Genomic DNA, 17,084 nt, shown 5'->3' on the forward strand with positions numbered 1-17,084 from the left:
AAACTTGGTACATAGTAACTTGAGGACTGTGCAGAGACCTAATTAGTTTTTGGGTAAATATTTGTGCATATTAATCACCTTATTAGCATAATTAGTTATTTTTCAGCTTTTCACCTGATATCTCAAGTACTAATCATCACATTTCAATGAGACTTGCGACAGATATTCTAGGACTGTGCAGAGACCTGATTAATTTTGGGATAAATAATTGTGCCTATTAATTATCTAATTTGCATAATTAGTTAATTTTTTGTTCTATGGCTGTTGCACTGATGTCTAAAAGCCACTCATTGGATTTCAATGAAACTTTTAAAGAGTACTCATCACATTTCAATGAACCTAGGACTATACACCACATTAGTTTTTGGTAAATATTTATGCTTCTTAATCACCTAATTAATACAATTAATTAATACTGATATCTCAAGTATTGATCATCACATTTGAATAAAACTTGGTACATAAGTGCTCTAAGACAATAGACAGCCTGATTAATTTTGGGTTAAAATCTGTTCATATTAATTCTCTAATTAGCATAATAATTAATATTATTTTGGTTCTAATCACATTTCAATGAAACTTGGTACATTGTGCAGACCTTATTAGTTTTACACTTAAATCTGTTCATATTAGTTACCTAATTTGCATAATTAGTTTTCTGCGTTTCCATCAACATCTCAAGTTCAAGTAATTTTGAATTAATTTTTAATGTGTCTCCAATACTCTCAGCACACGGGAGTTCTTTCTAAGCTTTCTTTGATTTTTTATTTAAATGACACGATTACGAAAAAAACAATTACAGCTTATGAAAATACCCCTCGCCGAGCCTCATTAATGATCTGTACCATGTTGATAACGAGCAATGAATGCAAGCAATACTTTGCATCCATTAATTACGGTAGGGGACACAAATAGCTCTATTCAGCGCTTTGTCTTGGCATGATGGCAAGTGTATTTGTTAAACATCTTCATTTGTACAGCCATCCCACCCAAGTCTCTAAGAGTAAGGATGTATTGGGAGTAGGAACCTACAGCATCCTACTGTGGTTCAACAAAGCTCAGCCAACTTTCTCAATAGTTGAGGGTTCTCTCATTCATCCCTAAGATGTTAAATCTTGATGTTTTACCAATGTCTAAGTTGTCTACTCGTAATGTGCAAATTATTCATTACTAATCTACGTATGTGTGAACCAAATTGTGAATGTTACGGATATGCATGTGAAAAAGACTCGCTATTGTGAGTATTACTAATCTTGCATAAAGACAAAAGAATAAGTGTGGAGTTAAGAAATAAACACTGCCAAAACAACGGATCACATGACCAAGTGGGATTAACAGAAGTATAGACTCCCATAGTAATTGATACAAGGAATAATATATTGTCATGGCAATAGTTGCCGTATTCACACGATATCAGAATCTTTTCAACGACGATTGAAAATTACAGCATATTTCAGCATCTTATCAAGTCACAGTAGCGCACATAGGATTTTCTGATCGATGACCCAAATAGGACCTTATCACAAAATCAATATATGATTTAAAGCATTTTCCCATTAAGATTGGACTGTGATTCGTTTCCTGTGCAATCATTGGTTCCTCCTTTCACAATTTATAAGATGACCCTGCAAGCACAATTTCGATCTGTATTATTAAATAGCTTTTCATGCATGAATCGTGGCTTAACTACCGAATTTAGTTCATTTGTAAGAAGCTTCAGACAGAATATAGACGACAATAACAATTGATAGGAGCATATCGACAAATTGATAAAAATTAAGCCCAATTCGCGCATTCTTAGATTATACTGATCGTTGGTGACATAAACGTAAAAAGCATTCTTACAAACTGTCACAAAGAATCAACACTGAAACCAAGAAGTCATTCTGCAAAAATAAGATTTATTTCACCTTGCAATTCAGTACATGATAAAATGAGTCACTTTTGTGAAAATTCAATTTTGTTAAATGAAATTCTACTGTAACATGTATTTACAAAATTTACATTTTTGAGCTGAAGTCTAATTTGTTTTCTTCAGACTTGTCTTCTGACATTTAATTTCGCTCTCTCTATGTGGATGCAGTAAGATGCAACATTATACTCTGAAAATTCAAGATCTATAATGAGTGGTACTGTTTCAGCCAGAGAATTATAAGCACTTGAATAAATATAACAGATTTTTGACGAGTTAAATGTAAAATATAGGAAAAAAGGTATATTCGCTGGATTTTATTTTCACTGAATCATTTCTTCAGTGAAAATAGCGAAAATTAAATTCCAAGTGAAAATACAATATTTTACAGTAACAAAACTATTTCGATTTTGAGTGGATTTTTAGAAACACTTTCCAGAATGAACACTTTAAAATATTGGCTTTATCTCCAACAGAAGTGCATTTGTTGTGTGTCAATCATTAAAATAGTACTATATTTTGACCATAAAAAAACACCTCTGAAATTTACTTAAGTGCGTGTGCTACTAATAGAAGAAATACTGTAACAATAATATCTGTTTTTACCCACTGTCTCTAAGATCATACTAACAAGCACAGTCCCCCAAGTTAAACACAAATACTATACATATTTTTCTAAAAGCCCAAATAAAAAAACATTTTACAGCTATGATTTGTGAAAGAAATAAATCAGAATTGTTCAGCAAATGCAAATAAGTTGGCAGCATGTTTTACATTTTGTTTACACAATGCTGATGATATTTTTAGGGGTTATTCAACATGAAAACCTAGAGAACACAAGCACGCTAAACCCACCCACCCCTGCATGATTTTTAGAACACATTTTTGATAAAAATCAATGAAGTAATCGCACAGATAGTCGCAGCTATAATACACTGTTAGGAGAGGAATTTTCTGAAATTGTTATACTTCATGATCAGCTGTTTTGAATGAATCCAGAGGAAGTTGTGTACACCAATATAATCCAAGGAAGTACCGGTAGTGTTACACAATTCTATTGCTCCGTAGTGAAACTAATGTAAAAATGTATGAAATATGTTTTTCAAAACACGACCTGTTGCATTTCATGTTTGTTAAAATTACCTAAACAAATTCCCATCCAACGATCTCGCCGTTAACCATTTCTCTTCTGCACTCTGAGCAGGGAGCGGTAAACACTACCCAGACACCTAAGTTGTGAAGCTGCATGGATTATTATTTGCTTTCAATCATTTATTTGTTTTATTAACACATTTTCTATTAAACATTCATTCATAACATAATAAGTATAGCATGTCAGAAAATTCAAGGAGAATGTACATACAGGTTGCTAGTATTATTGCTCATAGTGTAAATAATAAATAATCAGTACCCCCCCCCCCCTAATGATGAAAGCAGTGTTAAATGGCATGGGTATCCCTAATGCACCATTTACAATGGCAACCCCAAAACAAATTCTCTCCATACTTATTTTTGTAGGTAATTCAATGTTTTGAGACACTGGCAGCACAATGTATTTTTTAGTTCTGTTTTAAATAGATAAATCTATTAAAAATTCTATAAATATTTCGTTCTTGGGAAACAGAACAAGTCTGTAGGAATGTCAGTGCAACAAATAACAAGAGCTGAAAGTTGAAATATAAATATTTTGTCTCGCATTAAAAATGTTATGTTATTTTAATTATTTGTTAAAATATCTACACATTAAAGTTAAAATGAGTAATGATTATAAGATCTATCAGGAATTAGTTTTTATTCATTTCAGTAGCACCTCCGCATGGACTCTTCATACTTGGTTTTCAATTCTTCTTTGAAAAGTCTAAATAACAAGCGGTTTTGGTCGTCTTCCTTGAATCGCTTTTGCATTCCAGCTGACGTCTTGAATCCCTTGTGCACAACAAATCCTGTGTCCATAACAGAAAAATTGTAGCCAGCAATGTGGACTTCACAAACCTAAAACCATGAAGTGGAAACGGAAACAATTCAATTGAAAGCCGAATATTTGAACCTGAAAGTGTCACAGCTATACAATTGACAGTTTTTTAAGAAGAATGTCAGCTTGATGCCACCTGTTGCCAAACAAACAATATCTTAAATAGCTCCGCTTGACACAATAATAGCAACAATAAAATACGTTGCGCAAATTTTGACCAACATTTGCCTGGGAAATGCATTTATAATTTTTTTGTTTTTGATTTTTGTTGCCCTGAAATGGACATTTGTGAACAAATAAAAATTAAATAACAAATCAGCTTTGTGTAAATTTTTCCTGCCGCAGTTGACAGTTTCCGGCTTATCGACTTCTCCCAAAGTGAAACTGCGCCACCAAACGTCAGACAAAGGTGGGGAGTCATGCAAATACTATGCACTGTATACTGTAAAAACTTGTAGTGCTAATGAAAATCATGAAAATATTGGCTGGGAATTAATAGAATATTTGAAGATCGATTGAATATAGAATAAATGTCTGTTATTTTATTTCCTGAGTAAAAAATATTATCAATTGGTCTTCTGACGATATTATACTGCACACCTATGCACAGTCAATATCCCATTATGCGAGCACTTACATAAGATCGTCGCTTACTAAGTGACGTTCGTTGGTGGGTGAAAAGCGATTACAAAAATAAAGTCCAGAAAAATCTCAAATGAATTGTCCTGAATTTCCGTCCACCATGAATTTGTGCTTCACTATTAGACTGATAGACAAAAAATGCTGCACAGCAATGCAATTTATAAACAATATTTGCACTTGAGTAGTGTATTAAGTGTTTTGTGCTCAGATATATATAAACTACATGTATGATAATATTCACATAGATTTTAATTTCACAATTTCAACATTTTCGCTGTATTCATTAAGTTTTAAACTCATAGATATAAAAATAACACAATAATTTTGTTTAATATGCAGGTATTTTCATCATTGAGTTTTTTTACTGATATATGAACTAAGTTAAGAATTAGTAAGTAGTAACAGTAGCAGCTTTACAAACAAGCGGTATTCCAAAATAAAAGTGAAGCTGGAAATGTTTTTTGGAAAGGAAAAGGAATTTTCCCATCATTTTAGGTCATGGTCAATTTCATTTCTAAGCCCTCCCAATCAAAATAGTATACTGAATAATACATTTAAATTAAATTTGTCGTAGTGTAAGAAGTGATGCAAGTTTTGAAGACTTGCAAGTTTTGCAGACTGCTCTCTACTCTTCTAGACACAGTGTCAAATAATTAAATCTTATTAGCCATTCAGACATCATGCATCATAGTGGTCTTCAGCTGTCTCCGGCAAATCCAATAACAGACGTCTGTTTATCTAATTTACCTACTCAGTATTTCCACTAACTCAAGACAACGTCTATTCTCATAACACAATTGTTGGCACTTTAGCTTTAGCTTAAGTCATGCATAGAATCAAATTTGCTTACTATGTTGCTATTTCAAAGTGATTTACCCCGTTGATTGGCAAGACACAATCACTGATTTTGCGTTTCAGTTGAGTGACAATGCTTTAGCTGACATCAAATTTCTGATCTGTTCATTTGGGTGTGATCATGCCTAGGCGTTTGTCGGCAGTCTTGACAACAGTTGTCACAACACATGCATGTCCGGGCAATTTTCTTAAACAAATATTTTCTGTTATATTATCCGCATTAAATGAAAGTGGATCCACATAGATGGGACAAACCAACAAATGAACCGACTTGATCTAATTACCTGACTAATCCTGTTGAAGCCGTACTGTTTGAATCTTTCATCGTATTTAGGAATATGTCTTTTGGCGATGTAAAATGGCTCCCATGGATCTTTCCATTCTAATTCATATGCAATGTTCATCATATCAGGCGATTCCGACTGCAAAAGAAAACACCAATGGAGACTTTAATACTGTGTAAACTACCGTAATGTCAGCAACTGATCTTTTGGTAAGTTGTGATGGAAGGTTTGTGATGTACAAGTAAAATGACTCAGTCCATGGAAACTTTCATCACATTATCTCAATCTTAAATGAAAATTTAAGGAAATATCGTATTAAATCAGGGTATCATGGAAACAATCGATGAAAAATTATCTAAACATTTACCTCGGCAAATAACATACTTTGATGCCTACCAACTTATTCTTGCATAACTTAAAGTTCATTTTGTTTTACATTACTTTTTTTAATTAATATACAAAAATATTATGTTGGTAAAATTAAAATTTTAACAAAATATTCCCTAGATTTTGATAATTTAAATATAAACAGATACTGAATTGACAGCGACACATAGTAAAACTAATTGACTCTATTGATGCCATGTTGAATAATATGAATCTGATGAGAAAACTCTGCTACCTGGTGTTCTGTCGTTTAATAATTTATGGTATATTGCACTCAGCACAAATTTCCAAATATGGAGTTCAAATTTCCAAATATGGAGTTCAAATTTCCAAATATGGAGTTCAAATTTCCAAATATGGAGTTCAAATTTCCAAATATGGAGTTCAAATTTCTAAATATAAGAAGTTGGTATTGTTTTTACTTTGTTCTGGACTGAGAAGACACCTTTCTTATTTGCAGAATATAACATCAAAATACCAAAAATTATTACATGATTTGCATAGTTATTTCATAGCTCTAGATACTGTTGTTTATGTTGTTTGTGCAAGAATGTCTCTTTAAATGGCGGATTATTCAAATATACACAACCATAACATTCCACTACAATTATGAAGTACTTTGGCACTTGAAGAGTTGTGACAAATAACAAAAAAAGTAACCATTTTAACTCATTTGCATATTTTTGCAACCAATACATAGCAAAGCAAAGAGTTCCATCATTCAGACACATCCGTTGCAACTTTTCAGTATTCTCGGTATATTAACCTCTGAATCATATAAATGAAATGAACCATCAGACATGGAAATACGACAAAACATAAATATGATTGTGGCTTTCAGTAAATTCAGATTGGAACCATCATGGAATGGCAAGATTTTGAGTCTTTTTTAGATGTATACTAAGCAAAAAATAAAACATACATGAATAAAAACACTGGCATGTGAAAATTCTCAACATCAACATCAACATCATATAAATAAGAATATTCCGAGATCGAAAACTAAATAGTATACTTAGATTCACGCAGGTGAACAGGTAATGACTTTGCAACAGAATGAAATCAATTATACAAAATCTGTGAGAGCATGTAAAGCATATTTTTTCAGGAAGGAAATATACAAATAATTAATGATTTTGAACATTATCGCAATGAACGTACCACCTGAGGTCTGCAATCATGATACCTCTTATATCCAGGGGGTCAAAGGTCGAATGTATTCTGATAATGAAATAAGATTGCAGTATTTACCAAATTCTGAATACTACACAGCATTTGCACAGAATGGTCAAAGATCGCACATTTGTGACGCCAATCGCCAGACCGAAAGAAGCGTTCAGTGCATGAAATGTACATTCTTCAAAAGTCTCAGAGAAAGTTGAAAGAAAAGACATTTTTGATCAGAATTTATAAAAGAAACCAATAACTAGGCTTGTACATGCGATAATAATATTGTTCCCAGATATTTTTCAGCTGAGGAAATTTTGAGTGACGTAAGAGTCATATCACTACAAGTCATAGATAATAATATATAATTATTTTAATATTAATTATTACATTGGGAATTTCTCTTTTCATATTATATACTGTGGAGAAGGAAATATGTTTAATTTTTGTGGATTCAATAATGCAGAGATATTCACTGGGTTTTAAATTTACTGGAATGTGGAGGAAATAATACATCATATTGTTTACTTCGCATATTCACTGCGTTTTAATTTAACACATTTAGCTATCAGACAAATAAGCAAAAATAAAATCCAGTGAATAATTAAATCTTATTAGCATAATAGAAAACTATATTACATTGGAGACTCACAGAATTAAAATGTCAATTTTTTTAAATTGAAAATTAGTACTTAATTTAGTCAGTTTCTAGTGTGATAATAGTTTTTTATTATTACAATGGGAAGTACTCACCAATAAATATTCATTAGTGCAAAATTTTATTTTGTCTTAAACTGTCTAAAATTGCAAATACAACTGGTTCATGCACTATGATTTAGCCAACACACAATGACCTGAAACACAGGCTTTTTTTCATATATCGTTCATTTCATTTTATACTACAACTAAAATCAAAAAGCATTTTCGTTTCTATATTGTCTATAATAAAGAAATATTCTTTGTTTTTGCCAGTTTTACTTTCTATTATCATGCCCCATAGGACAAAACAACACATTGTATCTGGTCAGTCTTGAAGGCCATCCGGGGATTTCGTCAAATATATGATATAGCAGTAGATATTAGATTGAACAAATGGAACTTTACAGTTGTATTGAACATATGAAGTAATTTGAGCCATGAACCAAATTTCGTAGTTATGGCGTTAATGTATTATGCATATCGAATACTTGTTGATTTTGCTGTTCAGTGACTGATTTATTTTTTTATCTGGACAACCTCGAACACCATCATACATTGTGTTAAGAATTCTGCTTTGGGTGTATAACCAAATGACCTAGGAAGTACAAAACATTAGATGTTTTAAATTTACTTGGACATTGTGATATGAAAGTAAAATATAAAGTCGTCATATAAATTTGAGGGTAAGAGTTCATTGAATTACAGTTTTGTTAAACAAAATCAGATTTGAATCGTTAATCAAGAATTCTAGTTATTGCCTAAGATGCTTAAAACTCATCACAACTAAACCTTACAGAAATCACTTGCTGCTGTTTGCAAGAAATGTCTAAGATTTCTTCTATTCAAGGAAACATGGAAAAATAATTGGGCTACCCAAATTATGCGCCTCAATTGTATGTACCGGTATTTTACCCATTTTCAAATCCAAAATAGCCTCCGAAGTAAGGCTTAACGATATAGGGAAATCACAATCAATGGAAATAAGTTTTGATATCCCAGTTTCAGTTATTCATTTGATGGAACATTTCATTCAGCAAAACATTAATACTAATAATTTGTAGTGCTTTTAAAAATTTGTTTATACTCACTTCAAGCCATAAGAAATACACAAGAATACTAAAAAGAAAAACCTAAGAAACCTACAGATTAGTATTTTCAGTGATCAGTAATTTCAGTTTTTGTCAACACAGTTGATGCCCCATTTTGATTTATCTTTGAAGACAAATGCTGATCAAACTGATTATAATAATAATCAGTCTAGGCTGAGATGTAATAAATGTAAAAAAATTAAAAAAAACAGGATAATGAAAAAATTATAATATATGAATGACAGAAATTTTATTTGTTGCTTTCTTCACCAAATAACTTTCAGGCTTTCAGCAATAAAGCAAAATTAATTCATACTATACAAGGAACAATACGTTTCATTGAGGCTGCCTACAACATAAGAAAAGAAGAAAAATGGCACTACAATAAATACATCTCTATTTTATGTATACATAACTGTATAATTCTTTGAACTACAATTGTTATGTATTGTTACATACATTTTCTTTTCTTTTGTAATTTTTTTAAAGGATGTAATAAGTTGCAATAATTACTCACCTCAAAGGTTCGCCATCTCGTATAACTGGAATGGATCTGGCATTTTGAACAAACTTCCTCGTAGAACGGACGAACATCTCCTTCATTCCAGAGAGTTAGGAGCTCATTTTTTTTCATGGGTGTAAAAATTCTATCGATACCTTCCCTGATTTCGAAAGCAGGCAAAACGTATACAGTTTCAGGTGGCTCTTCCATCTCCAAATGACTCAGGCTGAGAGATTTCCTTCTTCTGTCGAAACTTTTAAATGATGCGAGCAATCCACTGCTTGGAATTATGTCTATGTCTAATACTAATATGTACTCTGTTACGCTGCCTTGCCAGGCCACGTTACGTAGAAGATTATTTGGATAAGGCACATCTCCTGCCAAAACATAGTTTTCATGGTCCAGATTATCAAAGTTTTTAATCCAATCTTTCACTTCGGTGCAATGCATGGCTATTTCGATTGGCCTACTGGAGTAGTTCTCTTTATTAAATCCCCTGGATTGGCTCATTTGCCGCAGAGGATAAACTAGATGAAAAGATGCAAATTTTTGTATTTTTAATGAGCAATGTCGGAGATGGGCAATCACAACATATAGGGCTGTAATGTTGGGGTTTGGCGCAAAAATGGCCACAGAAATGGGACCTGCCCATATTTCAGCCTGGTCAAATAAAAGATGAAGATGATTTGGAGAGCACTGCGTTACTATAGTTACATCATCTTTCATTACCGTTCCTCGTTCAATAAGATCACTGGCAACAAGAAAGGTATGGACCTGGTAGTTACCACTTGAATCCAATCCAACCTCCGACAGCTTCACCGGCAGACTGGTAGCTTTTCTTGCGCGGTTTGAATCTGTGGACTTTTGTGGCATTTTACGGCTACCTCGGGTATTGCCAACACGTGACAGCATAAGTAAATGCACTATCTGAAGCACCACGATCGCCGCAACCAATGTCACGATCACTCGACTTGTCGAACATTTCTGGCGAAAAAGTCTCCATACGTATTTGATGAGCGATGTCGACATGGTTTTCGAGTGGAGTGGAACGTGTTCGGTGATGCATTACCCTCTCTGGATAACAGTGACTACATAGTGGAAACAATTGCATCGACAGCTACTGAATAGACGGGTTTTCTGTGTATTATTTGTCCCGTGACCTCGACAGACCCGAGCTGAAAGTTGGCTACTTCCGTATTATTTACGCATGCGCACTTTACCGTTTGCTAGCAAACGCTGTCTGGTCCCCTGTCCCAATTTCAACGCTGGTGGCGGATGCTGGTGCGGTTTCATTGTCTGACAGGTGAAACTGATATTTGAGTAAAACATGGTTATTGCAGAGAACACATTGTTTAATTGATGTGTGACGATAAATGCAATTCTGTGAGAATATTTTAGTGCATGTTTGATATTTATATATTTTTCATGAATTAATTTGAACTTGAAAATTCGCATGGCTTTGCTGAAGCCACCTCCCATGGCCATTCCTAAAATGGTGGGGGCGATGGCTAAATAGATGAACATTGGCTGGCAAAGACTGAATATAAATGACCAGGTTTTGAAAAGAAAACTCAGTAAGATTGTATTGAGTAAATAAAACTTAATTTCAGCAACAGATATCTGCCAAATGAATGATAAGACAACAAAATTGTAGCATTTAGTTTCATTGGGCAGGGTGGCGCTGTCTGTAATTTCCAGGAACCTGCCTAAATAGGCAACACAAAATTTTGTGGTTTTTGCTTGCTTTTTTTGGTTTTTAAAAACAAAGAAATATGTTTTGCTCAGACAGTAATTTTAATCAGATAATAGATACTATGACAACTAGAAACATTTGTTGTATATCTTTTCTGTACTGTATTATAAATCCAGGACAGTCGGATTTTTAGTTCTTGTCAGAAAGAATTGCTTTATCTTAAATATCATAATAAAAGTAATTTACATGCAACAAATACCCATATCAAAAACAATGCGTCATGATGACAAGCATTCTTTATTAACAACAGTAACTCAGACATGCTGTCAAACTTTAAGCGTGGTGATCGTATTTCATGTAAATAAATTGTATACGTCGCTATGAGTCCCATATCGAACAGGACGCTGCACGGCGACTGCCGTCCTTCAACTCTTCAGTGTTTAGTAATGATAAAGATATTTTATAGGAGATTAATGAATGTTGGTTCAACATGTACTGACAAATACTAAACAGAAAGCAATTGTTGAAAAAAGATATAACAAAGTTTATTTTATACTGCTTCATTTATATTCGATGATAATAATAATACACATGTTGTAATACAGTGTAACTACCGTAACTTCTTTATAGAGATGATAAAGCATTTAAACTTTGTTTAATTAAGTCTCCCCCAAATACCACCAACTCTTAATACTGGTAATTAATTATTCAGTACTTTATAACAACTACTTTGGAATACCAAAATAACCTTGAAATTGAAGGAAAAATATTGCTTATTAGAAATGTACAACCCAAATCAGATGAAATATGCATCTATGTACCATTTATACAGTCCATATAAGAACTGTAAATATGCATAAATAATCACTTAAAAGAAACAGAATTCACTTCAATGGAAGACTGAAATATGTATTTATAAAAAAAGTTCATAATTATGGTCCCTTGATGTATTCCAACCATCCCAGGAATTAACATGCCGGTAATTATTTTTTTTTTTTTCATTTTAATCATGCAACAAATAAAGTCTCCATTTTTGTTTAACAATGACCAACTTCAACCAAACACAGAATGTAACATATCACGCTATCAACTTTCAAAGCGAATGTTTAAAAAGTTGGATACGATTCCAAACAAGATAAAAATTATGAAGACTACAAAGAAGATGAAAAAATATTTCTAGATGCAACAAAATTGAATGAAGAAAAAAATACCTGGTGATTGAAACTTGGTCTTTTTATTCAAGTTGTTTATGTATTATTCCTGTTATTTTGTATGTTAAACCTTATAGTGACCACCCAAGATTATTAATTTTAAAGAAATTCTCTTTTTATTAAGAGATTAATTTGTAATTAAAAATGTGAAAATGTGAAAATAATTTCTCATTTTAAGTGACAATTTGTCAACAGATATTTGCAGATGAGGAATAAATAAATTATGCTTGTTTGTTTGTTTGTTTTGATTAAATTGGAAATATTAGTGTAGAGACCAGTGTGCAACACTAATCATGTAATCATCTTCTATAATTTTAGATTTTATACAAACAACTGCCACTACATACATGTATTGTTCGCCGTGAAAAAAGTATTGATAGAAATCATACCTTTCCCTTCAACTATGATATGGTTTAAGTAAAAGTAGATTCACCATAATGTGAAAATAATTTCTCATTTTAAGTGACAATTTGTCAACAGATATTTGCAGATGAGGAATAAATAAATTATGCTTGTTTGTTTGTTTGTTTGTTTTGATTAAATTGGAAATATTAGTGTAGAGACCAGTGTGCAACACTAAACATGTAATCATCTTCTATAATTTTAGATTTTATACAAATAACTGCCACTACATAAATGTATTGTTCGCTGTGAAAAAAGTATTGATGGAAATCATACCTTTCCCTTCAACTATGATATGGTTTAAGTAAAAGTAGATTCACCATAATGGCATCCATCTTGAAACAAACGTGGCTACAGCTGATTAGAATCGACACTGTCACTGTCACTTGTTTTTTTCTAACAATTTCTTGTTCTTCGTTTTTATTTGATTTTATTATGTTTTCACTATGTATTCATTTGTATTTTTCGTCTTGCCATTCTATATGTATTTGAAACTTTATTGTATTTTAAACATCCAGATCCTGGACTTGGCCCTTCAATGGCGAAATGCTAGTTCTGGGGCCAATTTCATTTCACAGTGGAGGCATCAAACACCCATTGTGTGCAACATCTTACCTCATTTCGTACTCTATATGGTATAGGTATATGAATAATCGATACTACCACAATATTTGGTCCAGAAAAGACAGCCAAGTCCAAGTACCTGCTGATAACCAGCTGGTCAGTAAAATAGATACTATTCTTGCCTGTTATCAAAAGTATAGATAAATAAAATAGTCTAAAAACATGTGTTTTGTGAGGATGGGTGACGTTCTTTCAATATTTGTTCCAGCTCTTTGAATTGTGACTTAGTCTGTGGATTTTCAATGCCCATTTCCAGTGGTTTAATCTCAGTTGTAAATCCACGTCGAACAACAAATCCATCACTGAGTACCATGAACTTGTATCCAATTATATTCAGTTCACAAAGCTGTAAAGTAGAAAAATGGATTAAAAGAATAGACAATCAAAAAACAACTTTCGGGTTAACGCAATGAAGAGTTATGGATTATATCTTACATGCTTCGAATTAAAAGAAGGATTGAAATTTTGCAATCTCAAACAGTATGGACTATGAATACTGCCCTCTGTAGTTATAATCTTGTAAACATTTACCTGGGTTGCCCTACTGAGGGATGCTGGTATCAATATTCCTTCATCGTACAACGGTACGTCTCTGCTTGAAATGTAAAATGGTTGCCATGGATATCTGAATTCAACTTCATAGGAAGAATCTAGAGTATTTGTAGCAGAAGGCTGTTGAGATGAAGAAAAAAAACATGAATAAATATCAGTTCTCGTCTTGGTATCCTGTGTTTGTTGTGTGTACTGCATATTTAAAGGGCGGTGGTTGTCGCGCAGTGCGTGTGTACGCAATGTGTACATTGCTATGAGTCCCATATCGAACTGGATGCGTAGCGATGACCACCACCCTTTAACTAGGTAAGTTGTGCGATACAGTCTAGCTATTCTAAAATTACATGTGGTTGAAAGGTGACTAGAAGATGATAATGGTAATATAGAATTAGCCCTCTTCTGTCCCTCAAAATCTCAGATCAAGAAATCAATACCTGAAATACAATTGCTATATTTATCAATGCATCGGGCTGAAAATGTATGTCAGCAAATTGTGACTTTTTTTGAATGCTATAGACGTTTTTCAATAAACATGTGGTTATTATTGAAAATTTCATCATTATGAAACAGTGATATAGTCCCTGTCTTGTTGATTGTAAAAGTCAAGATTTAATGAAACTGGAATTGGCATATCTGTATATGGCAGGCTTCATACCCTTGGATAGGTTTAATATATTGGCAGCTGGTGTAGTTGGGTGGGGTGGGTATATTGCACACATGAAACTAATATGGTTATGAAATATCAAACTACCATTTGTCCTGATATCTGGAATTTAATTTTGCTGAAAACCATAAACTGGATTGACACGAGAGTTTTTTTTAAACTAATTGCTTTTAAGTACATGTAAATCATACAAAAAGTAATTCACTGGTTCTCACTTTCCCTGATATACTCATTCAGTGAAACGTATTACAAGTAAAAATAAAGTATTCTACAATACTACGAAATCATATGAACAAGTATTTGCCCCAAAATACCAACACAATTATCTTGCTATGAGTTGGATTTGAAATTGTAGAGTGGAAAATCTAATCTATGGTTGTAAAATACTGGCATCCTAATAAATGTGGCACCTTCTAGTAACCCAGAGTCTGGGTTACCTGAATACCATAAGTCAGGTAAGTCAGGAAGGTTAAGTATTTTAAACAAATATTTATAAACTCCAATGACAGGTACTCATTGTATGGGTGTATGCAGTAACTGTTTTAACCCTTAATTTTAATATGCAAGAGCACTTCACAGAATGGAGGGAGGCACCTTGCCTAACCAATCCCATTGTTGGGTTTACATACATGTAATTAGTTTACAAGTATATGCTTTACCTGACTTTGGTGTATTTGGTATTACTGGTATAAGAACCTAATTATTTGATTTTATCTAAAAACCACACTGCTTCATTTGCTACATTGTGATCTAAAAGCTTTCTCACATTCAGCTCCAACAGTACAGTCTACCAGTCACTGAGTTGCCAAATTTAGACTCACCTCTACCATAGACCTTAGAAAGGAGGTCCATGCCTCTATATAATATGATTCTGTCACTATTGATTGATTGATTACAGAGTTGTACTGAACTTATGCCGTATTTGCACTTTTATCTAAAATACGAGTGCATATAAACCCAAAATTACATTTGTTGTACTATGAACCATCATAAAATATGATCAATATAATTCAATGGCTAAGCAGACATTACCATTGTCTCCATGTCTGGACTTCTTGGACAGAAACGGGGGGAAGGGGGTCATTGGGTTAGTTTGCTGGTTCATCTTTTCTACTTACAAAGAGTCAAACCAGGTATTTGAATTCTAGATCTGTCCCAGCATTGTACAATATTTAGATATAATTTGTGAGATTGTCACAAAAGTTGACAATGATAAACAAAAGGCTAAACTAACCAATATTTGTCTCCATTTGGTGTAGTTGCCATGGTTATGGCACGATCTGCACATTGCATAACGATAGGGTCTAATCAGATCTTTGCCTTCTCGCCAAAGATCTAATACCTCCGATTTGTATTTTGGAGTCTCATGTACATCATCATCACAAATCTCAAAATCTGGCAAGATGTAAACATTCTGTATTGCGGCATCGTCTTCTATTGCATCTGTGAACAGTTTAAAATTCTTCAATAGATTTGCATTTGGCATCAGATCAACATTTAGTGTTAAAATGTACTTTGTGATACTGCCTTTGAGAGCTTCATTTTGCAGAATATTTATCGGGTATGCCGGATTGTCATCAGAGGAATAGCTTTCGTCCTCTAGGTTTCGTGTCACGTGTAAAACCATACCGCATGGAACTTTCAGGATTGTTTCATCATTGGAAATTTCAGCTTTGCCGGGTGCAATGGTTGTAACAAGATGAAACGTCACATGTTGTTTGACCAAAGGAAAACAACGTCTCAGATTGGACACACTACTCGCAAACAATGAAATATCTGTCGAAAACACAGCTACCGAAATCGGTCCCTCCCATCTCTCCGCCATTCCTACCAAGTGATGGAGATCACTAACAGAACTATGGGTTACTATGGTAACATCATCTTCAGCTACTTTATCCCAGACGAGAGCTTCGCTAGCAACGAAGAACTTACGCGTTCGAAATTGGCCACTGGAATCCACTTCTGACCGTGCACCATATTTTTTTAAAGTATGCGTTTTCCCGTGTATATGTCGTGCATGTTGAGACCTCGGTAGAAAATAAACGTTCACAACTTGTCTGATCACAAGCAATGAAAATAAAATGAAGATTGTTTTCTTCACAGAGCATCGGCGCGAAAATAGCTGCGTTAACATTCGAATAATCATGATCCACATATATTAAATATATTTTAGCGGTAGACAGTCAACCCATTTCCTTTTGAAATCCCCGCTGAAATGATTAAAGTTACAAATTCCTTCGCAGCTGGATTGTGTATATAACGTGAAACGATTTTTTTACTTCCGCGTTTTCTGCGCAAGCGCAGCGGGTATCTCGTACATTTTGGATTAATACAAACATATTATATATTGAATATAAAATAGAGTGCACTATATTCTGAAAAAGAAATAAAAATACACATATTTAAAAGAATACTTGCAAACTTGAAAAA

At 33.4% G+C, this 17,084-nt stretch overlaps 2 protein-coding genes across 2 annotated transcripts; both read right to left on the bottom strand.

The window, feature by feature from the left end:
* Positions 1-1,881: 1,881 nt before the first annotated feature.
* LOC102804216 (beta-1,4-glucuronyltransferase 1-like) lies at positions 1,882-10,666 on the bottom strand. The gene is made up of 3 exons (XM_006820367.3): positions 9,524-10,666; positions 5,666-5,803; positions 1,882-3,904 (listed from the first exon to the last, which is right to left on the bottom strand). Exons 1-3 carry the CDS (start codon positions 10,535-10,537, stop codon positions 3,713-3,715), a joined length of 1,344 nt encoding a protein of 447 aa, XP_006820430.2. The 5' UTR covers positions 10,538-10,666; the 3' UTR covers positions 1,882-3,712.
* Positions 10,667-11,457: 791 nt separating this feature from the next.
* Positions 11,458-16,925, bottom strand: LOC100371682 (beta-1,4-glucuronyltransferase 1-like). The gene is made up of 3 exons (XM_006820368.2): positions 15,889-16,925; positions 13,970-14,110; positions 11,458-13,784 (listed from the first exon to the last, which is right to left on the bottom strand). The coding sequence occupies exons 1-3, from the start codon at positions 16,807-16,809 to the stop codon at positions 13,593-13,595; spliced, it is 1,254 nt and encodes a 417-aa protein (XP_006820431.2). The 5' UTR covers positions 16,810-16,925; the 3' UTR covers positions 11,458-13,592.
* Between the last annotated feature and the right edge of the window lie 159 nt (positions 16,926-17,084).

The sequence above is a fragment of the Saccoglossus kowalevskii genome, chromosome 2, assembly GCF_978046115.1.
Source record: "Saccoglossus kowalevskii chromosome 2, keSacKowa6.1, whole genome shotgun sequence".
In the NCBI taxonomy this organism is placed as follows: Eukaryota; Metazoa; Hemichordata; class Enteropneusta; family Harrimaniidae; genus Saccoglossus; species Saccoglossus kowalevskii.